Source organism: Oryzias latipes, chromosome 4 (genome assembly GCF_053564925.1).
Source record: "Oryzias latipes strain Hd-rR chromosome 4, Olatipes_Hd-rR_3.1".
Classification (NCBI taxonomy): Eukaryota; Metazoa; Chordata; class Actinopteri; order Beloniformes; family Adrianichthyidae; genus Oryzias; species Oryzias latipes.
The window spans coordinates 35,200,976-35,224,464 of NC_136240.1; the positions used below are offsets into that span (position 1 = coordinate 35,200,976).

The 23,489-nt window shown below is 42.0% G+C and overlaps 1 protein-coding gene across 2 annotated transcripts; it reads right to left on the reverse strand.

Annotated features, from left to right (window-relative positions):
* Positions 1-178: 178 nt before the first annotated feature.
* Positions 179-23,093, reverse strand: ttc39a (tetratricopeptide repeat domain 39A). Of its 2 annotated transcripts, XM_011474557.4 has the most exons (21): positions 22,772-23,093; positions 22,113-22,163; positions 21,879-21,929; positions 21,523-21,576; positions 15,254-15,358; positions 10,679-10,810; positions 8,413-8,453; positions 8,197-8,264; positions 8,042-8,106; positions 7,842-7,941; positions 7,621-7,686; positions 5,690-5,798; positions 5,531-5,598; positions 5,382-5,441; positions 4,854-5,015; positions 3,925-4,016; positions 3,321-3,441; positions 2,781-2,892; positions 2,558-2,672; positions 2,356-2,472; positions 179-1,696 (listed from the first exon to the last, which is right to left on the reverse strand). In XM_011474557.4, exons 1-21 carry the CDS (start codon positions 22,822-22,824, stop codon positions 1,582-1,584), a joined length of 1,857 nt encoding a protein of 618 aa, XP_011472859.2. In that variant the 5' UTR covers positions 22,825-23,093; the 3' UTR covers positions 179-1,581. The 2 variants fall into 2 exon arrangements, with proteins under 2 accessions (XP_011472859.2, XP_011472860.1); XM_011474558.4 differs by lacking the exons at positions 21,523-21,576; positions 21,879-21,929; positions 22,113-22,163; positions 22,772-23,093 and adding an exon at positions 18,539-18,770.
* Positions 23,094-23,489: the final 396 nt, after the last annotated feature.

Below are 23,489 nucleotides of genomic sequence, written 5' to 3' on the forward strand. Positions count from 1 at the left end.
ATGATTCATCAACAAACTACTAGAATTTGATATATTTATGCATAGTAAATACATATTAACACATCTAAAGCATTTTTACATCACTGATCTTTGCTTAGCAAGGCCCTATTCTGCAAATATTTTATTGTGGCAAAATCCGTTTTGTTGAAATGAAAGAAAAGGAACAACAAATAATACATTTATTTGCTCTCAACAATTTATTATAAATTACAGTGACATTTACAGGAAAGTCATTCTTTGTGGTTGACAGCCATGCCATCATACAGCTTCGTATAAACACAATGTTGGGTTCGATTTTTTTTTTTTTACAGCTTTGTCTGCCACCCCAGGTCAACATAAAAATAAGCCTCATCAATAATTAAAAAGCAACTTTTTATACACTATGGAAATATTCTAGCGACTGATCGCAACTGGGATGCTAATAACAATAAATTTCCATCACCATTAAAAGACAACTTGAAACTGATTCCGAGTCATCAGTCGGATCCCAAATCGTACTCGTCTATTATTAAAACAGTCGTGCTCTAATTGCAACACTTGACACCATCTCAGTTTGTGTTTTTGAACCCTTTTGCAGATAGTTTTCCTAGTAACCGAACCAGTAATCATTCAAAAGGGGAGCCTATTTACAAACGGATTTGACAGAGAATTTGGAGTCTTTTTTGAAAGATCAGCTGATTAAGACAGAACAAATGACGTTGACAAACCACAAATATTTCATGCAGCAGGCAGACGCGGTCTGTGTGCTCTTGTAGATCAGTGGAGAAAGGATGGCTTTTCCAAGAGAAACATTTACGTCTTTAAAAATGACAGATGGTGCCATGGAAATGCACCGAATACCACATTTACAAAAAATAGGAATTGTTTGCAAGTGTGTCAAAACTAGAAAAAAATAAAATATACTTGAACCATTTTTCAGTGGAGAGACGAGAAGAAAGTTCCAAGTACTAGGTAGAAACTAAAAATGACACAAGCGTGTATTTAATTACCGACTAATCTAACTTTCAGAACTTGGTTGATCAGAGGAGTTTTGATCTGTAAAACTTTACTTGTAGACAATGACTACTAAAGTAAGGAGCAGGCTCAGCGGTCCTGCAATGACGTTTGTGTCGAAGCTCATTTTTGTAAATCTGTGGTGAAACAGGTCAAATTCTCTTTTCATCACTGGAAGATTAGATAACTTCCCTCTTTCCAAATTCCTTCCATGCATTTTGAGAAATATTTCTGCATGCAACTCAAATGTGCATCTTTTCATGTGCGCCTGCCACTTGGGTGCAGAGCGAAGAGGGTTTATTGGCTACATGTATGTTTTTGTCATGTGGAGGTCGTGAAAAAGAGATGAATAAACATCACACATGGATAGTGTGGATGGTCTCAGTAAATGTTTCATAAGCATTTTTGCATATTTTAGATTTCTCATTGGATCTGTATTTTGGATGAACAGATGGGCATCTATAGGGCAGAACACGGGGGCAAAAGTAGCCTCCTCTTCCTCCTACACTCTGGATGAAGAAACACAAACCGCTAACCGGCAGAACTGCTCTGACGGACTGATGCCTTGGCGTCCCCGTCTGCTGCCTTTCATGGGCTTGAGGGCGTTTGGACTCCATTCTCCTCCGTTGCTTTGGCCTTGTGCAAAGCAGCCTGAATACGGAAGTGTGTCCGGGATTCCATGGAGTAATTTTTGAAATTGTTTCTGGAATAGAACACATTTATTGACATATTTACGCTTCAAAAACAAACATATAGGAAAAGCATTTTATATTGTTTTTTTATTTAAAAAAAAACCAAAAAACATTAAATTAAAAATTTTTTTTAAAGTCTGCTTGAATATGATGTGATCAAATCAAAAAATACTTTTCACTTAAACACTGGAAACAGGTTAAAGTCCCACTCCGATCATCTATGGATCCATTTTCAAAGTGTTCCCAGTGGCCTTTTCATTACGATGATGTCGTTTTTAGCCAAAAAGTCATAAAACCTGTATCGTTTTCTAGGACATAGTTTCTGCAGAGTGACAGTAGTTCATTAAATTCGCCTCAGAGTTGTGGGCGGGACCATTAGCGTGGAGCGACTCCGCCCTCCCATCCCCGTTGCCGAGAACTCTGATCTAATTTTCAACGTTCACAAATAAGCTCTTTTATAAACGGCATTTTGAAGTCTCCTCCCGATTCGCAACAATTTAAATAAATAAAATGTTCAGAAATGCAATTGTAATTCTCCTTATAAATGTCCTCCATCAAGAGAAAAATGTCACAAAGAACACGTTAAAGACACCAAAAACAGAATAATCATCGGAGTGGGTCTTTAAAAAAGGATTTTTCTGTGCAGGTAATTTGCAGGTACAAGACTCACTTGGCTGCCTCTAAGAGTTTCATGGCTTCAGCTCTCCGGCCTTGCTCCAAACACAGCAGACCGTGCTCCAGCAGAGCGTTGGGAACCAGGTAATGGTCATATTTGATCTGACCCTCACTGCAGAAAACAGACAAACAGCAGCGGATGCTTAGATTAGCAGTGAACACGTGCACAGCCCAACCCCACACTCGTGTCTACTGACTTGCAGAGGACCAGGGTGAAAAAGTGCTCAGCCTCCTCATGGTGCCCCATGTGTTTGAGACAAAGCCCCTTCAAGAAGCTTATCAAGCACTGGTCATCTGTGGAGTACTCCGACCCTAATAGAAGATGCATTAAAAAGGGAATTTATGCACAGTTTCAAATAAATCACACAAATAAATAATAAGGAACCCAAAAAGCGAGTTCAAGCGAGTGTTTTTGCATACTTGGGGAGCTTTCCAGCGCAGTCTGTGCTTCGTCCAGAGTTGCCAGCATGCCCTCAGTTAACTCTTTGTGTTTTCCAATGACCGTGTAGCCGTTCCAAATGTACATCATCTCCTGGATAACAAACAAACACGCACCACAAACGGTCATTCCTGCAGATCCTTCAACCATTTAGTTCCATAAACTCAGATAAAGTCTTGACATCAGCAGCTAAATTATTCCTTGTTTGTAATTTTCTCCCCATGCTGCTTTACGACTAACCTGATCTCTTTGGGATTTCCATATGTTGATTTTTGTTTTTGTCATTTTAAATCAAAAAAAGAGCACAAAGTTTCTCCTAAAATCTGAAGGAAGCATTTATAGGTCTGTATTTGCAGCTTTTCTAGAGTAACTATGGCAAAGATTTGACTTGCTTCTTGCTTTTTTTTACATTTGCAGAAGCAACAAAGAAGTCACTACATCCAGGAGCCACCTTCCTGCTTTGTTACTCTATTTCTTTGTTAAAACGCTGGAGCAGCTCAAAGGCATCGATTGGTACTGACCAGAGGAGCGACAGGAAGAGGAATCGGGTTTTCTGCAAGGTAGCGGCGGGCTTTCCTGATGGCAAACTTCTCCGTTGGTAAAGATTTCCCTGCGATTTTCTGCTTCAGCCCAGGAACCTGCCTGGATCACAGCGTAGTGCAGACACGAACATGCATTTATTGTGCAAATATATTGTTATTCAGAAGCTGACAAAATCAAAACTTTTTCGGGGTAAAAAACATTTTGACATTAGTTTTTCTTTAGACCTGCAGCCTCGCTGTCATTTTAAGAAGTTTTGCACCATTTTTAAAAAGTTTTAGATGTTTTTTGCGTTTCTGTAAAAAAAATTCTGAGTGTCAGTTTTTAGAAAGTTTTTAAGATCAGTAATTTAACATTAAAGCCAAATACATTCTCTTTTTTTATTTTAATTCTTTACATGATATATTTTTCAGACATATATTTGCCAAATTTGGTGCCTTTTATTCTTGTTGCTTTCATGCTAATCGTTCCTCAAACTGCTGATTGGGAGTTGTGGTTTTATCCAGACCTTTAGTCCTTTTCTAGCACTTTCCAGTGAGAGCAAGAACGTCTGGGGAGTTTTTTTAGCAGCATCTGCTCTCCTACCTGAACAGAGTTGGAGCAGATTCCCCAAAGGTTAGACAGTCATCCTCCGTCAGCATGCTGAGGTAAGCTGCTTTCATGTACGCGTATGTGGCCTGAAGGACACAAAATTGGATTTTTGTAACAAAACTTTCTCTCTGAGCAAAATCACTAGTGTTTTGATTGCATTTTTTCAAGAAACAAAACTTCTTTACACATAGAAAAGACATAATTTAGCAGAGCTTTAATCTTCTACCCTCTCTCCTCTTCATAGACTGAGACACGTTTTATTAACAGTTTCTATAAACAGTTTCTAGTTGGTTGAATACCATAAAGTTGAATGCTATAAATCCTTCAACCATTGTTTTCCTGTTTCTCTTTTTATTCTAGTATCTTCCTCCGTTTTTTTACCGCCTAACTCCTTCTACAATTGTTCATCTATTGGAACCATTCAACTATTCAAATGATCAGCCCTTTCAGTTTTTTCCAGCTGTGACTTTTGGTTCTTGAAATCCTTGAAATTCCAGGATTTCTGCCTCCATTGAAATACATGGGTAATCCTTGGAGCAGAAGCTCGCTGGTTCGATACCCGGCTCTGTCCTTTTTCACAAACACATCTTTTTTTGTTATTGTGCTGTTTTGACTTTATTTATGGTCAACTTTGATCATTTCTGTATTGCTTTTTTCTGCCAATTATTCCCCTTTAAGTTGTATTTTTATTCAGCGATATAGCATCAACCTGCATTTTCTTCTGGAAACGCAGCTCCTTCTAGATTTCTTTTCTTTTTTTTTGCAAAATCCAAAGTTTTACAGTTGAATAAAATAAGCCCAAACCTAAAAACTAGAGGGTATAAAAGCATTAAACTGCCACAGCAGTAAACCTCATGAAACAGTCTGAAGTGGTTCACCTTGGCATCAGAGGATGCTGGTATTTTTAAAGTGTTATTTCCCACCTTGGACCAGGAGTTCTCCCTGCTAAGCAGGTCAGCGTAGAAGTAGGCCATCTTCCAGTGCCTCTGGTAGGTGAAGCACCACATCAGCTCCCAGTAGCACATGTGATGGAACTGCCTCCACTCCTGCTGGGCCTCACAGCACTCCTGGAACCGCTTTATAGCCTGAGAGGAGCACGGGGGTTTCAGGTGTGACGCGTCATTCATCATTCACGTCTTTAGAATTCTATCAATTAATCACAAGTTTGTGGTTCCCCCCCCCCCCCCCCCCAACAAGTACTGTGTAATAACAATAATGACAATGTGAATATAGCTTTGTGGAACTTGGTTTCAGTTTCATAAATGCGTCAGAAAGCAGATTTCATTCATTCTTTTGATCAGTTTTGAGGTGGCCTGACTCAAACCCTCCATTCTCAATAAAAGCAGTCATGAAACTTCTTCTATAACAAACAGAACAGTTGCTGCAGTCATGATGATATTTCTAACAGCAGCGCAGCACAATATCGTTTTCAGCAGGGAAAAATGTTTTACCCCATCCAGGTTGCCTTTGATTTCTTCTATTCGACCAGCAAAAAACAAAAAGATGGATCCCTACAGATAAAAAAAAGGTCAAACAAGTTAACTTTAGATAAAAAACATGTTATATTTAGCAGAAAATGGTGACTGTCGTTCTGCCAAACCTTGGGATATTTTTCAAGATATGGTTTCAGGAGTTTCTCTGCCTCTTCAGCGTCTCCTTCTCCAGTTCCTGCCAAAGAGATTCAGAAAACAGTCAGAAAACCCTCTTATTTGCGTCTCTGAAGCAGCACGTGTGCAGGTTTGCATGTGTCAAAGCTCACCTAGAATGAAGCTCATGAACGTGTGATAACACAGCAGGAGCATGTTACACAAGAAAGACCTGAAGGTGCCTTCTGCAGAGCCCTCATGAAGCTGCTGGAGTCCAAACTCCTGCAAGCAAACGCACAGAAGGGAGTTTGGTCACGAGTCAGTATGTTTAAGATATTCTGCAAAAGGATCCATCAGATAATTAAACCCTAAAGATCCTCACATATATGTTTTTCTTGAAAATCTGGTTTGATTAAATCAAGTTCATCATCTTCTCAGTCTGACTGAACCTTAATGACACCAGGGATTTATTTGACTGATCGCTTTTTTATTGCGCTTTTAACAATCAAAATAACTCAAATTTTGGGATTTGGTAGAATATTGCACACCTAAAAGCAGAAGAAAATTCATTACCAAAACATATACAAAATTAATTTATTAAAAGGAGAGAAAGAAAGAAAAGTTTAAGGGAAAAAAGTACATTTTGCTAAAAGAAATGGATTTTGTGTGGAATAACCGGTTTAACCTTAAAACAAAGTCCAAACCTAAAGACGTTTAAGAGCAAGCATAGAAGTATGATTATTGACTGGTACGTACATATACAAAGTCTAAATACGTCTGTAAATGTTCATGACATTCAAAATGACTATGAGATTGTTGGCGAACAGAATTTAAATGAATTCAAATGTGTGTCAAATTTGTCTCCGTTTCTGTCTGTACGAGTCAAACTTCATTCCAATCACTCACAGATGTTTAAAGCACAGAGTTCCACTCCGTGAAGCTCCTGACTACTGTCCCCATAAAGTTAAGTTCAAGTCCCATCAGCCGTCACGCCTCTTGGTGATTGACATTTGTTTATGCATTTGACCCCACCCCAGGGGGAGCTGCAGCCACAGCTGAGAAACCCTTTGGTGGTTTAATCTAATCCCTTACTGCAGTCTGACAAGCAGGGAGGTCCCCGTTTTAGTCTTTAGTATGACTCGACCACTGATCTGAACTCTCGACCTTCCAGTCTCAGGGAGGACACTCCACCACAAGGCCACCGAAATGGTCAATAATGCTCCAATAATCCACCAAGCAGTGCGGCTTCGGACAGATTTCTGAGCTCTGGGTAGCAAAGACAATCAATGGAGGTCTGTAAACACAACCAGACTGTGAGGCACATTTTCTAGATTTGAACAAATTCAAGGCTTTTTGTTTGTTTTGTTTTGTTTTATTTTATTTATGGCCAAAAAAAATCAACAGTTCATTTACATTTATGGCTACAGTAACAGTAGCATAAATACAAATCAGTGTCTCGTTTTTCTAAAAGGGGAAACCCGAATGGCTGTAAGTGTTGAAGGTGACTGAACCCTGGTCTAGGGCATGGCGGTGAGAACTCATGAGGCTAATTTAACGTCTTCTCACTCACTTTCAGATATTTGTTGGATTTTTATTTTGTCCCATCTTTTATTTTAAAGACCCACTCCAATGAAAATGTGGTTTTTGGTGTTTTGTAGCATTTTCCTCACGGTGGAGGACATATGTAACAGAATTTTAGATTAAAACTGTAAATCTGAGTATTTCTTTATTAAAGATCCACGAACGTCTTTATTTTCCTCATCTGATTTGACATCAGGCTCAAAACTGTACGGCTGTTTGGCTTGTTGTTGCTCGCCGTTTTTGTTGCACGGCTAATGCTAGCTTGGGGGTTTGAGGGGCTGTAAGCTGGCGGGAGAGAGTGTAAACAAAGGGATGATGGGATATCGGCAGACGCTTTCTAGCACGCCAACTTAGAGGTAAATTTACAAATAACTCCTGCTGTTCTGCAGAAATGATGTCTTAAAAATGACATTTTTTTGGCTAGAAATTGTCTTAGCATAATTAAAAGACCATTGGGAAATTGTAGTAGGAGAGGGACTTTCAGCACACGTCTGAAATCAAATATTGTCACACAAAGCCTCACCTTATTGCCAGAGAAACCGACAAACTCCAGCAGCTTGAGCGTCCGAGTGGGCAACATGGAAATCATCTGCAGGAAGCAGACGAGCGGCGTTATCCAAAATCAACATGAAAGCACCAGGAGGTTCCCATCATGGCGCCGTTTGGCTTCTCTTTCATTTGAATAAATACACTACTTTTTTTCTTTCTTTTTAAAATACATTTTTGGATTTAGCTGCAACTTACTAAGTTAAAGGCTCCAACTCCAAGTTTAACACCCCCCTCAAAGTGCCTGTGGTCGTCACCCTTAGTGTATCCAGACGACTGGAGGATAGTGTGAAGCTCCCTGTGACGTGAAGAAGAGCCGTGACACAGCAAGAGGACAAGATGGCTTAAAAAAAGGCGACTGTGAAGGAAGAGTCAGATTACAGAGGACAGATTCTCACTTGTACGCCTGGTAGCTGTTCCTCACTTTGATTCCCCCTTTGATGAAACTGATCATGTTTTCATCCTGTGGGAAATGTTAATATATATAAATATATATAATGAATGTACCAATGAACCAAAAGGAGGCAGAGCAGTAAAGCCTGGAAACACTGACCTGAAGGAAAGTGAGTGCTGCCCTCTGCAGGAGACACTCGGCGTAGCACACCTCAGCATGGAGTTCCTCTGAGAGCAAAATGTCAGCGTCATCTTCAGAGAAGGGATGCACACGCGTGTGCACGCATGCACACGCCTGTATGAGGTGTGCACACGTGTGCATAGAGGCTTACAGTGTTTGACAAAAAACACATTTGGGTCTAAGGACTTTACAGACCTTCTGTGAAGTTTCTGTTGAAACTGGACTTCTTCCGGTACCTGACAGACGACACAAAAAGGTTTTCAGACTGTTAACCCTCCTACTATCCTCAAATATTACAAACACGTTTTACCCATGGGGTCAATCTGACCCCAGGGATATTTGCCTCCAGAAAATGATAAACATAAAATTGTCAACCAGGTTTTTGTGTCAGGCACATTTTTTGTTGAATACAGAAATAACCCCTTGATAATGAAACCTATCAGTGAGTTGATCTGTTCTCTAGCGCCACCATCAGGACAAACTTTCAGTTTTAGAGTTAGTGCATCCGGAAAATCTTTCATCCAAATCTTTTCTAATTTTGGGTGAACATTCATGACTCTCACAGAATGAAGCATGTTGATGGATGTTGGTGACCCCCTCTTTCCTCTTGTAAATATATTTATTTACTTATTTTTCTCTCTGTGGTTACCCGGGTCAAATTGACCCCAGAGGAACACTAATGCATGCAATATGTGTTCAGCACATTGACAAAATATCATCATGGCAATTATGTGCTTAATCAGTTGTCCCCATCAATTTAGAAAGTCATGAAATATGAAGCAATTGAAAAAAAAGTCACCCATTATTTTTTGAATAATAAACATTGGATGGGGTCAAATTGACCCCAAGGATAATAGGAGGGTTAAAGTGATGCAGCACCGCGAAGGCCCCTCAGTTCCGCCCTCACTGTGTTTTTCTAGAAACTTTGAGCTCAGTTCTGCTGAAGACAGGATGCTGAGCTGTGAGCTGACGCTCCCACAAAACCAGCCGCTGTTTCCCATGAGCCTTCACAGCTGTCAGTAGGAAGCTGCAGCTCTGACCTCAGCTGACCTACAAAGAGAGAGCTGATGGGACACTTTCTGCTGTTTCAGGTCAAAATGAGCAGGGGGGGGTGCAGGCAGGGGTGGCAGTGTCTCATCCGTCATCCTCACCTGCCATCATAAGATGAACGGTAATAATCAAATGAATATGTGTCCACTGATCTGTGCTACAAATGCCATTTATATGTATGATTATCATCATTTTATACTGTAGTTTGTGCATTTTCTGCTTAATCACAGCTAATTCAGTGAACGATAACAATGCAAATAGTTTTAATGTAGATATTTATGGGTGATATTCAATATATCTACATATTTACATATATGTAGATATATTGAATGAGAATCTGAATTATATGAGAAGACACCAGGTGAAGTAGACAGTAGCTCTGCCACAACTGTAGGGGGCGTACGTGAGCTCGTCTGTGCTTCGTTGGTTGCTTATAAAGGTTTGCGTGTTCTCCCCGTGCACGCGTGGGCTTTCTCCGGGGACTCCGGCTTCCTCCCACCGTCCAAAAACATGCTTCATAGATGAACTGATGACTCTAAATTGTCCCTTTTTGTCTTTTTGCAGTCAGCCTTATAGGCAGTTCTGTGTCTATTGCACTCATTTGACTCCCATGGCATTCGGTGTTCACACTGGCCTGCCGCTACCCCATACTAACGCATGTACCAACAAAAGTGCACAATATCAAAGCGCTGAATCTTGTTCCAGGCTTTTTCTTTCTAGTTTCAGTCGAGCTCAAACCACAAATATTAATTTCTCCTTCATGATCACTTCAACGGTTGGCAATTGTGTGAATTTAAGGGGACGCCATCCGTACGTGCCGACCCAATCCAAGCCCTCGATCGGTCAAGGTTCAGCCGGTTTAACTTTCACCGCGCGCTCAACGGCGGCGCGTTTTGTACGCAGAGCCCGAAAACAGACTTAAACACTTATGTGGCGACGCATGAAAGTTTTGAGAGGCCAAAATGCGAATGAACGCTCGTTAACAAGGACTTTCTATGGAGGTGTGTTGCCGAGGCCGCAAACTACGGACCGGTCCGTGAAAACATTGTCCGACATTAAACCGGTCTGTGGCCCGGTAAAGGCTGGAGACCACCACTACAGACCATGTATAAAGTATACTAAATACTTCTTCAAACGTAATTTCAACATTTTAAGTTTACAATATAAAGATAGTAGATAAAAAGTAAACTTCAAGTGTACTCCCTCACTTTTAGTGCTACTATTCTACACGTGGTACACCTACTGAAACTGTGCCAGAATTTTGCTGATCTTGTGGTGAACATTTTAATCTGAACGTTGCACCAACATTCAGATGTTTTTACGTTCATGAGTTTCGTTTCTGCAGCTGATTCCTGGTTTCTTTGCAAAGCATGAGGCGACGTGTAACTCTGACGCTGTGGGGAGGCCTCACCGCTGACAGATCGTCTGCGCCTCCTTCATGGTGCTGCCCGCCGCCAGAATGTGCTGGGGGTCAAAGGTCATCATGGCCTGCATTTGCTGGATGGTGGCGTAGGTTAGAGCGTGGTACATGCTGTCTTTTGTCCTGCAAAAAAATAAATAAAATATGTTAAGATGGCCTCCATCTTAACAGCAGACAGCTGTGGTCTGGAACCTGAAAGACAGAAAAACTGTGTGTATTTATAGCTGCAGCAGCTGCGCAGCCACATCACACCCTCTGCTTAAATTGTTTCCCTAATGGCTTTTATGGGGCGTTTGCGTAACACACATTGTAGCAGCAGAGACACACGTTTAACCAGTTTCAGATCTTTTTAAACCCCAGTGACGTCTGTGAAAAAAAGAGCTTAGTGTGTTGTTAGCATACAGGTGTGTGTGCAGGAATGCTGTGGATCTGCTTCTGCGACCTTTCACTGCTGACCTCTGAAAACCTGGAAGCATCAGCATCAATGCTGCTTACGTTTACTCTCTATATGAGGTCACATACTATATATTATAAATATATATTCTAAAAAACAAGGACAAGACGGAGAATTTAGGTCCTCGTGTTTGCCCTGTAACAAAATAAATGAAGATCTGTTAAATGTAAGGATTGTGAGAGAAGAAAAAACTACACTGCAAAAACAGGCCCCGTAGAAATAAGTCATAAATCCATAAAATTTGAAAGATTTTCTCCTTAAGCAAAACAAAAAAAATCATCTTCTATATTCTTAGTTTGAAAAAAAATTTCCAGTCACTTAAACTTGTTTCCTTAAACTAAGATTAGATTTTTTTAGATTAGATTAGAATTTTCTTGATAAGATCTTTTTTTTTGGCAAAACAGGAAAGAATTTTTTTGAAACAAGAGTCGTTTTACTTAAGATTTAGTTTTTGCAGTGTACAAATTAAAACGGATGAGAAAAAAAAGGCAAAAAAAAATGTAAAAATGAATAAAGATAAAAAAATCTTGTAAAGAAAATGCAGATATAAAGAAAACACAATAACCACAACCATGACGCAGCAACAACAGAGGTGGAAGAACCGGCTGAGTAACCAAAACACGTCTGCTGCAGTTCGTCTGACTGGCTTAAGTAAAAGTAACAAACTGGAGCAGCAAAACTATTTGAGACGGAGCTGTGATGTGAGTTCAGCCGTCAGCAGCATCGTCTGTAACGTCCCATTGAAGCCTTTGTCAGAGTTTCGTGACGGTTCCAATCCCTTTAGAAAGGCAGGCACACCTTCGTCGTCTCATTCAAAAGAGCGTCAATAATTACCAGAAAATGAACAGACGTCGTTCTGCGTCTGGATACCAGGGGATCTTGTTGTTGGACGTTCATTAAGCATCAAACTGACATGAAATTAAATCTTTTTGTAACAACAAAAAAGACAAAAACTTTGTGTATTAAGAATACATTTGGATTAACAAAAAACAGAGTTTTATTGCTGACAAAGGAAAGAACTTCCATCCATATCATGGTCCTTCCACTGCCGTGTTTTGGTGTTTTTCCTGATTTCAGTCCCGTTCATGGATCTCCCAAGCGTTCCTGCAGCGTTCAAAGGTCTTTGGCTGTAAACGAACTGGAATATATATTTGTTGACTTTTCATTCTTTACCGCATCCACACCCTGGACACATTTAGAAACCCGCACAGGGTCACGAACTGCATGCAAACTCCACACAGAAGGAAAAAAAAGGAAATCAATCAGCAGGAAACAGGAACCGTTCAAGTCACTAGGTGTCAGTTATTACTCTAACAGCTGACGCCAAACAACACTTTCAGATGCTTAGATGATCTTTCTCTAAACTCGAAACTGGATGCGTATTTTGGTTTTGTTGTAGGGAAAATTCTTGCTCAGATGTTTGTGTGATTCTCCAGCAGTAAGATGAACGAATGAGGCAGAAATATTCAGCTTCTGTCCCGACTGGTTTGCGTTTGCATCGCTGAAGGGCATTAAACCTAGTCTCCATAAGAAGTGCTGTTTATGCCAAAAAAAGCCTTTTTCTTGATATTCTTGAAATGCAGAAACTAGAAGAGAGTCAACAACCTGAAAAAACATCCTCAGTGGGTCAGGAAATCCCAAAGGCTACCAATGATGTGACATTTAAAGGATTTCAATTTTAAAGTTGACTAAACTCTGCAAAAACTGAATCTTAGAGTAAAAAGAAAAAAGTGTCTTATTTTCTGTCTTGCAAGAACAATAACCTTATCAAGAAAGTTTTCCAAAACAAAATAATAGTTTGACAAAATATTTATCTCTTTAGAATTCTTGGACATATCAATTTTTCTTCCCCGGTAGCAGATTTTTTTAAGAATTTTTGAATTGGTGGGTTCGGGTCCGTGCCCCTAGGCGCTGGGCCCCGGCAAATTTCCAACTGTGGCCGAGCCTGGTCGGGCCATGTTTACAACACCCCTTGTGGGCCCCCCTTTTTCCCCGGGGTGTCCCCCTCCTGGGCGGGGGCGGCGGGCCCCTGCCTTGCTCCTCCCTGGTCCAGCCGTGGGCCGGGCGGATGGCTGCCTGGAGTGCGGAGCGGGTCTCCATTGGGGGGGTCCGGGCTCGTACCTGGGGTTGGGGCGGGGGAGTGCCCGGAACTCCTGGGTGGTGATGGGGTGCTCGTCTGGGGCTGTGGGCGCCCTTCTCCGGTGGGGCCCTGTGCTGGGGTCTCCTGGCGCGGTGGGGGGGCTGCTCTCCTGGTTGGGCTGGGGCGGCGCTCTCTTTCCCTCCGTGCCTCCCTGCTCTCTGGCTCTGGGGGCCTCACGGCAGTCCGGCTGGCCCTGGCCTGGGTGGCGGATTTGGTCGCCCGGGGGGCAGATTGTTCCCTGCCTGCTCCCGTGCGGCGTCGGGGGGGTACCGGCTGCCGCTGCTGCTGCTGCTGCGGCGGGGGTATGGGTGTGGGGGTGGCTGGGCGCTCCTCCTCCTTCTTTTCACATTCCACCATCCATTTTAGAAGAACATGAACACTCACCTGCGCTCAGGTGTTAGCTCACCTTTGCACTAACAGTTTGCATGATTGAAGGAATGAAAGATTTCACACTAGTTGGTTTAAAGGCATAAGTATGCGTGTGTGAACACTATCTGTTTTGTGTACATGTTGACAGGTGGACATTTTTGCAGCTAGCAGGTGTGTTGATAATAGTTGAGTGTGTGTGAACAGGCCCCGCCCTTTTTGTACTACATTTGAACTGTACCGTAACGATAAAAAACCAGTAAACCTGTCTGCTCTATGCTGCTTCATTGTCTTATTCCCCCTTCCCCTCCTATTATCACCCTCCTAACCCCCCCCCCCCCCCCCCCTCTAACGTCCCTCTCTCTTCTTCCCCTCTTTCCTTTTCCGTCCGGTCCAACACCAAAGATTTTCAAACATGGTTGAAATTAATAAAATTTGGCCTCAATTCCAAAAGGGGTTTATTCAGACATACCTTTGGTTTGTCTGAAGGTTAATAACCCCTCATGTTAAAGTAAAATATGTCCAACCCAAGAGGCCCTCAGCTCTCATCTGCCTGCCTAGCTGTTGGACAGGACAAGTTAAAAAAATAAAAATAAAAAAGAATTTTTGAATTATTTTTACATGACCTGCTTTTGTAGTGTAGAACAAACCCATTCTAAATTGTGAGGTTGATGTTGATGATGTGATGTTATTTTGATTTCTTTGAAACCTCCTTGCTTCATTTTGATCCGTCCAAAGTCCGGCCTGTGGGCCACATTCAAATTCCCACAGGCCGCCAGGCTCCTGCCATAACATCCATAATATGCAGCTCCCAGCGTTTTCTGAAAACTGTGTGTTCGCCTTCTTCATTGTGATTGGCTACATTTAGTAATAAGTCATTTTAAATCCACAGCAACACTGTCGTGTGACACTTTCTAGCTCATTTCTATTATGTCAAGTGGAAATAAAAGAAGAAGGTTGGCAGTGAGGACAACGGCGTCCAGGACAGAGTTTTGGAACCACCTTGTCTGCCTAATTTACCAAGAGACTGTCTACAGCAAGCTAAGAGGGACAAACTGACAATAACCTGGGTTCAAATGTATTTAGATACATTGGTGAATCGTGAATAAATGTTCATTAAGTTTGCATTTAATGTTGTTAAAATGGTTCAAAGAATGTGCGGCTGAAGTTTGGCCCTCACACATTTTCACCTCATCAAATCTGGTCGTTTTTGCAAAACGTTACGACTTAGACAGTTGTGTGGTTAGAACACAATCTTTAAAATGATGCTACAGATCCGTTTTCAAAAAGGAAAAACACCAATCAGACATTTTTTTCCTTTTTTTGTTTCCCAACATCAAATATTTTTTGCTTTTATTTTGAAATTTGTGATCATCCTAAATACTTGATTATAAAAAAAGGTTTAAATTTAAGCCATACTTGTCAAGGTTAGCTTTGGAAAATGCCAACCTGACAAAGAGGAACTTCAACTTAACAGAGGCAGACTAGAGTGATGTTCACCATTTGTTCTGTGAAAGTCCTGCAGCCATAATCTGCTGTTTTCAGGACTTTCTCTTCAAACAAATACGATGCAGATCATGTTTGGCTGTCAGCATCAGCTCCTCACCTGCATCGGAGGCGGGCCTGCGCCTCCTCGAACTCATTCTTCAGGAACTGATCCAGAGCCGCCATGCAGTCCTCCAGAGCGAGCGACAGGTCGGAGCGCGAGCACCTGCCCGAGAAAAGCAGACGTCCATGAGATCCTCATGTTGAGATGAGACGGATGACCAAAAAGAAACAAGCTTACACATTGTTACATTGTTACATGTTCTTACACACGTTTTACACATTGAAAATGGAAAATAACACATTTCTTTTAGCTAAAAATCTTACTTTGATTAAACGGGATTTTAATCTTATAATGACATCACATGCTTTTGCACATTCCTCATATTTCATCCGTCACGTGACCACGCTATGGCGTGGTCACGTGACGGATGAAATATGACCGACCTGAAACCATGACATACAGAGAGCATCCAAGCGTCGACCATTGGGCTTTCAGTGGTGTTATCTCTGGAGCAAAGACGCAGTGACACGGCTGCAGGAGACTCGTGCACGTTCTCAGCGGCGGGGACACGGCTGAGGAAGACTCGTGCACGTTCTCAGCGGCGGGGACACGGCTGCAGAAGACTCGTGCACGTTCTCAGCGGCGGGGACACGGCTGCAGAAGACTCGTGCACGTTCTCAGCGGCGGGGACACGGCTGCAGAAGACTCGTGCACGTTCTCAGCGGCGGGGACACGGCTGCAGAAGACTCGTGCACGTTCTCAGCGGCGGGGACACGGCTGCAGAAGACTCGTGCACGTTCTCAGCGGCGGGGACACGGCTGCAGAAGACTCGTGAACGTTCTCAGCGGCGGGGACACGGCTGCAGAAGACTCGTGCACGTTCTCAGCAGCGGGGACACGGCTGAGGAAGACTCGTGCACGTTCTCAGCGGCGGGGACACGGCTGAGGAAGACTCGTGCACGTTCTCAGGGGGACACGGCTGAGGAAGACTCGTGCACGTTCTCAGCAGCGGGGACACGGCTGAGGAAGACTCGTGCACGTTCTCAGCGGCGGGGACACGGCTGAGGAAGACTCGTGCACGTTCTCAGCGGCGGGGACACGGCTGCAGAAGACTCGTGCACGTTCTCAGCGGCGGGGACACGGCTGAGGAAGACTCGTGCACGTTCTCAGCGGGACACGGCTGCAGAAGACTCGTGAACGTTCTCAGCGGGACACGGCTGCAGAAGACTCGTGCACGTTCTCAGCGGCGGGGACACGGCTGAGGAAGACTCGTGCACGTTCTCAGCGGGACACGGCTGCAGAAGACTCGTGAACGTTCTCAGCGGGACACGGCTGCAGAAGACTCGTGCACGTTCTCAGCGGGGACACGGCTGAGGAAGACTCGTGCACGTTCTCAGCAGGACACGGCTGCAGAAGACTCGTGCACGTTCTCAGCGGGACACGGCTGCAGAAGACTCGTGCACGTTCTCAGCGGGACACGGCTGCAGAAGACTCGTGCACGTTCTCAGCGGGACACGGCTGCAGAAGACTCGTGCACGTTCTCAGCGGCGGGGACACGGCCTCCCTCTCAGCTCCGAGCTCTTCTGGCTAATGACATGCGGGTGACTGCCGGCTTCGCCATATGACTCGCAGCAAATTGAGCTTCACAATAAGAGCACAGACTCTGTCACAGAGGCAGCTGCTTTGAGCTTCCCACACAGATGAGTGACACTCGTCTCCAGCAGAACACCACATGAGTGGGTTCTTTCAGGCTTCATCCTCCAAACTGAATTATTATCTAAGGGTTTTAACTAACAAAACTAAAAGCCATCAGCTATAATAATTAGCTTATCCTACACTCTGCCCTTAAACTGTGTTTAGAGCAAATAAAATAAAAAGGAAACTAACAGGAAGTTTCAAGAATAAGGCAGTAGAAAGTAAATCTGCTTCCATCTGGACGAGCCAAACAAGTTTGACCTGAGGATTCTCCACTAAGTGGCCGCTCCCACTGCATTTTTGTCACTTTCGTGCTTTTTTTCTCTTTACAACTCATGTTAAAGCCCTTTCAAGATGATCGTATCAATAGATTTGTTCAATTCTTCCATAAATAATGCTGGTGTGCAGAAAAGCTTCTTGTAAGCCGTTTCCAGGTACTTTTATATCCATATTTCAGTACATTTTTCATACATTTTAAAAATAAGTTAACTACCGGATCAACATTTATTTGCTTCAATCAATTTTCATTGAATTCTGATCAAATTAATGATCATTTCAGCTTATTTAAATGTATTAATAACATTTTCTGACGTTTGTAAACCTCCATTTAGATGGTTTCAAAGCAGCAGAGTAAATTAACATTATCAGAATGATATTATTTAAATGTTATTGCATAAACAAACCTTTGTAAGTTGCTCCATTTTTAGACTGTGTTTTTTTTAATCATAATTTCCTGCTTAGTGAGCAGATTTGGAAATTGGATGTTATGGAGAGAGAAAAATCTGTTAAATTTGCTTAAAACATCAACATTTTTTGAAAACGCAGAGTCTGTTAAATCTTTACTTGATTTGCTTTCAACTTTTCCTCCCTATAATAAAATTAAATGAGGAAAAATTAGAAAAGAAATGACAAATTCCATTTGCAAATGTCAAAATTTGAAGTGAAAATGCATAAAACTGACATTTTCCCGTAGTTTAAACCTTTTTTAACCAAAAAAACATTTGGAAAAAAATCAAGAACAAATGATTCCTGAAGGTCCGGTTAGTGCAAATCCTAAAAGTTGGAGTCTGATCGGCTGCTAGCCTCAGATAATAACCATAAGCCGTCAGTTCAGACGGTTTGGATCGATGGGGAAACCTCATCGGTAAACCAACAGGGAACACTGTGCTGCCAAAGTTCATGAGAAAACAAACAATCAATATCTTTATATTGGGATGATTGGGAAAACAAGCTGGGGGGGGGGATCCTGAAGACTTGAACAAAAGGCGCAGAGAGAAGCAGCAGAGCCTGTTGCATTCAGGACGAGCAGCATGCCAAGCATTGTCCAAATAATTTAATAAGAGCTGCAAGTCAGCAATTCTGTCTCTCCAGTTGCACAATGAGGATCCTTATCGGGGGGGGCGCACCAAGCTCAACGTGCAAACCAGCCAGCAATTAGGCATTCAGCGGGGCCAGAGGGATGAGGGGCAGTTTGCGGGCTCCGCCTGGGGAAAAGCTTATCAGAGCTGTTTTCCTCATGGCCCCGATCAGACAGCCAACAAGTTTTTCAGCACGCCACAAAACGCCACGCACAAAGTCCCGCTCACGTGATGCAGCAGAAAAAGAGGCGAAGGCGTCGTCCGGCCGTGACGGGCGGCGGCAAGCTTACCCATTTGAGAGAGAGTCTTCCTCTCCTGACATTTTCATCTGGCAAAGCGTGAAAGAAAGAAGGAAAGCAGCAGGAGAGTCGCAGGAGTCACCAGCAGTGCAGCGTAATGATCTGCGCCTCCCTCTGTAGCTGCAGACACAGTGGGAGGGGGGCAGAAACCGAGGAGGGAGGAGGAGGAATGAATGAGAGGGAGGGAGGGAGGGAGGGAGGAGGGACGTAGCAGCAACAGCAGCTCCTAATAAGATTGGGATGACCATCACACACACACACAACATGCCCCGCCTCCTGATCATCACACGCCGCACTCTCTGCTCCTATTGGCTGAAACGGATATGAGGCGGCGGTCGACATGTACAGGATTTCACAGCCCGGGACTTTTATGTAAGATGGGAAACTCCAAAAACTTTAGTCATGGAAAGACTGGAACGATGGATCTGTGATGGGAAAGGGACCAAAAAGGAGGAGCAGGGCTGGATGGTTGGGGTCCGACGTGCTGCAGAAACACTGCAGTGAGTCCAGATAAAAAGGGTTTGAATCTGCAACCCATGGACAAACATGCAACTCTGAAACTACCCCACAAAAAAAACCAAAAACCTGAGAGGGGACAGCACAGCAGGAAGCACACGTGGCTTTATCCGAACGCCTGCTTTGAGTTTCTGTTCAAAATGTGAACGAAGCATTTCAGTCTGCGCCTCCGTCTGAGGCGTGAGCACGTCAGGAAAACCACGAGGACCCTGATTCATCGCCTCGTGTGGAATCAAAATTAACTCGAACACGAGGTCAACCGGAGGAGGAACGGATGACACGTCACTGCGTGAGGAAGAGTCACTTCCTCCCTGGCTTCAGGTCACATCTGCTGACCTCATCCAGGTTCTGTGCTCAGAGGAGCAGCCGTCAGCTAAGCAGACGTCAATAAAGTTTTATTCAAGCACTGAATCTTTGTCAGAACACAGAGGCTTCCATTTTTCTTCAACTTTTCATGTTGAAAACTGAATTTAAGTGAGCAGAAAAGATAAAAGCCATAAAAGAAAGCAAATAAACGAATAAAGCCGTAAAATTGTGAGAAAAAAACTCAAATAAAATCCTACATTTATGACTTAAAAAGTCGTATTTCTGCAAGGAAAAAAACATACTTTTTTCTAAAATAAAAAAAATCATTTCTTAAAAAAAAATTAAAGTAAAACTGATTTAGTGAGATTTAATGTCCTGCAACAAAGTTTATGTCAGATTGTCTGTGCTAAAACATTTTAAATGTAAAAGTTTAAAAAGAATGACTTTACTTTGTAAAATTCTAAAGTAATAACTGCTCAACTTAATTCAATTAAAATTTTGACTTTTTTCTTATAATTTTACACGTTTTTCTCATGTTTGTAAGAATTTCTCTCAGCTTGAACGTTTTAACTTTTTTCTCCCTATTTTACAACATTTTTCTCATAATTTTAAAACTTCGTAAATCTTTGACTCTTTTCTTATATTTTTACAAAAAATTTTCCCTCATAATTTTAGTACCTTCTCCTCGTATATTTATTTTTCTTTGATGGTGGCCCCTAATACTTTGTCATAAGTTTGTGAGTCAACTGTATAAATAAAAACAAAGAAAATAGGATAAAATAAATAATGATTATTTTTTCAAGAGAAATAAAATAAATCAAACTTAAAAAAAGCAGCTGAGATGACTGACAACAGGAATATTCGGAGTGTAAAGATTTTCATGATAAAATGATTTTTTTTAAACATCAACAGAAAAAAAAACATCATTGTTGAGCTTTTCGCACGTATTAATCCACAAATAATATTGAATCAGCTGAGTGAATATAGAAAAACATTTTTTATAGTTTTGACAAAAAAAAAATATTTCTATGTTTTCTAAAGTCTTCATAATGAATCAACAGCCTGTTTTTGTATCCTTAACCACTTGATGACACAATCATATTATTTCATATTTTATTCTTCCTGGTTTAAGTTTTTTACTTCCTTTTCATGCCTTTCAGTTAAATCTTTGACTTTTAGCTGCTCCCTTTAGGGGGCGCCACACTGAATCATCAAACCCTCTCCTCTGCATTTTCCTCACCAACCACCCTCCTCCACATCCAGGAACCTCTTCCTCTTTCCTGGTAGCTCCAACCTCATCGTCCTCTCACCATCACTGTTCCTCCTCTCAAACTGTCTCTAAAACGTCTACCGTGATCTGTTCCTGTGATGGATTCAGTCCTGGTCCCAAAGATAAACCTCAGCGTCTACATCTCTTCTGCACCTCTTAAACCCTCCTCCACCCGTTCCAACCTGCTTGCAGACACCTTTTCACCTCTTTCCTACACTCTCTGTTGTTCTAGGACCAAAATACTCATGGACCTTCTTCACCTCTGCTCCCCGAAACCTCACCGTTCAAACCTCCACCTCTCTAGATGTTTCTCCACCTGCTTCCTGCTTTCACTAAAGATCACAGTGTCATCTGCAAACATGCTGATCCACAGAGATTCCTGTCTAACCTCACCTTCTAGTCTGTCCAGGTCAGAAACTCTACTCCCGCCTCCCCTAAACTCTTCACACCTCCACTCTTCGCCCTCTTTAAGGTCTTCCTCACTTCATCCTCATTGATCTTTAGCGCTTCCTGCTCCACAACATCCACATCTTCTCTTCTGTGCTCTCCAAAACGTTCCTCATTAATTATGACAGTATTAAGGATAGATTACAGCACGGGGACAACTGTGATCATTTCAAGGTTTAAGGTTCACTGAGACAAAACAAAAGGAAATTTCTGTAAAACATGTCTATAATTGAAAGTTATTTAAAATATTACTGTTATCTCTTCTTTCTTGACTAAATTCTTCCAGATTTTTTCATCTAAACTCACCATCTTCATCTTAAATATATGCATCTCAACAAAAAACACCAATAAAAACAAAGATTAAAAACCTTGACAGAATATTAATGACTTCATGTGGTGAGTATCTATCTTTTCCAAGTTCAGAGCTTCATCTCACCCATTTGAGGGACTTGTTGGATCTGGACAACCCTTCATGTCTTCTAGCCGTAAACTGAAATCAAAAAACAACAGCAAAAAATTAACATGATGGCATTTATGGAGTACAATAGCAACAAAAAGGGTTCTCTCAGGGATAATTGTTCGAGGAACATGATCGTCTTTAGCGTCACTCCCATGCTCCTGCTTTTGTGGTTTTCTGATTTATGGAGTTTGAGAAAAGGTGATTTTGGTGAAAGTTCAATTTACAAAAACCTGCCGTGTGAGTAAACTGTGGAAGGATAGGATGGTTATCGCTAAGGAATGTGGACTCGCCACATGTCTGAAAAGAAAACTTTCATTTTAAAACATACTTACTTGAAGTCTGTAATAATGGGATCCATGTTTGGACCGTTTATGACTGACAACCTGCAAAAAATGGAGCAGAGAGACAGTTCAGCTTCACCGATGCCACCTTAATCTCTACATCTATCCACGCAGAACTTTCTTTCTTTCTGTCTTTCTATGCGCCTTTTCTTTTATTTCCTTTTGTGACGCAACTTATTGTTCTGACTGTAAGAAAATATGGCTGTAAGGACAATGTGACCATACCGGCCCGGGGAGTCCACATCATCAGGGACGTCTTGTGCCTGCGTGGCATCCCTGAAAGGAGATTTAAAAAAAAATAATCCAAACATAAATAAGAAACCGAGACTTAATAAACATTGAAGAAAAAAAGATCTAAATGCTTACATTTAAAAAAAGACACTGTTTTGGGTTCTTAAAACAAAGTTATTTTAAAGAAAATAGAAATTATAGTTTGAGAAGAACCCGGATTACGCCGTAATTAAGGCGGTATTACATTAGAATGTGAGACCACAGCTAAAATGAGCATTTAGACATAAAAGTGTCATCCAAAACATTAGGATCACATGAACATCATGGTTCTGCCCGACCGCAGAGCGACAGTAATGCTGTCCAACAAGCTGCTGACTCCTTCAAACACAGACCTAATTGAAGCGTTGACAGACACCAGAAAGCCGAAGGCGCTTCTTTCTGCTTCACGGACATCATGGGAATTGTCGATGTTCCTTAAAAAAGCGCGTGGAAACGGATCGCGCTTCATAAAGACCAGCCCGCCTTCTATCTTATCTTTAGCGTAATTAAGATAAACGGCGGGCGAGAACCCCCGTGACTACTGTAAAGTCAAGTCAAATCGATGTTTTGACTTTGAAACCGAAAATTACCGACAGTTCATGAACGACACTCACTTTTTCCCGTCATCCTTCTTCACCGTTCGTCTCCATTTGTTGATAAAACTCATGCCACAGGTCTGGGGTCCGGTGAAACAGCGGCGGAGCGGGATTTAGCGGCGGGCATGAAGAGACTCACAGCTGCGGACGGGAGAGGACCGGAGCGGCTCGGTCGTAAAGGCTTCACGGACGCTGACGGGGAAATGCCGCTGCGCCTTCCGTCTTCCGGGCGAGGCAAGAAAGGTGTGTGACCTCCATCAGCATAATGATGGACACCCCTCACACCGGAGCCACACCGGCGGCCTCCTGGTCCTAAAGCCCGACCTGTTAAAGCGCCACTGTCAAAACATACAAAATCTTAGCGTTTTTGTTGTTTCTTATTTATTTAAAGACATCTGTTTGATAAATAAATATAGAGCTAAAATGTTAAAATATATATTTTAAAAAGACTTACAAAACAATCTAACTTTAATCTAGCAGCAGAGTATGAAGAAACCAAATACTTGACTACAAACAATAACTATCAATGTTATTAATTGGTTTGTTTCAAGCACTTTCCAGAAATAAGAAAAACAAAAAAGAAAAACACAATAAAAGTAATAAAAAAAACATTTATTTATCCCATGCCTGTTGTGTTTTACTCATAACTGTAAAGTTGCTGCAGAAACAGATAATTCTAACGACAGTAATGACTGGGTTGTTGGAGATCCGAAGGCTTTTAACAGATGCATCTGGG

Excerpts from the sequence above, each read along its gene's own strand:
- ttc39a (XM_011474557.4), bottom strand. The coding sequence starts at position 22,824 with ATGAGTTTTATCAACAAATGGAGACGAACGGTGAAGAAGGATGACGGG. Across the intron at positions 22,164-22,771 it reads AAGAAGGATGACGGGAAAAA|GGATGCCACGCAGGCACAAG; the intron begins GTGAGTGTCGTT and ends ATCTCCTTTCAG. Across the intron at positions 4,017-4,853 it reads GGGAGAACTCCTGGTCCAAG|GCCACATACGCGTACATGAA; the intron begins GTGGGAAATAAC and ends TGTGTCCTTCAG.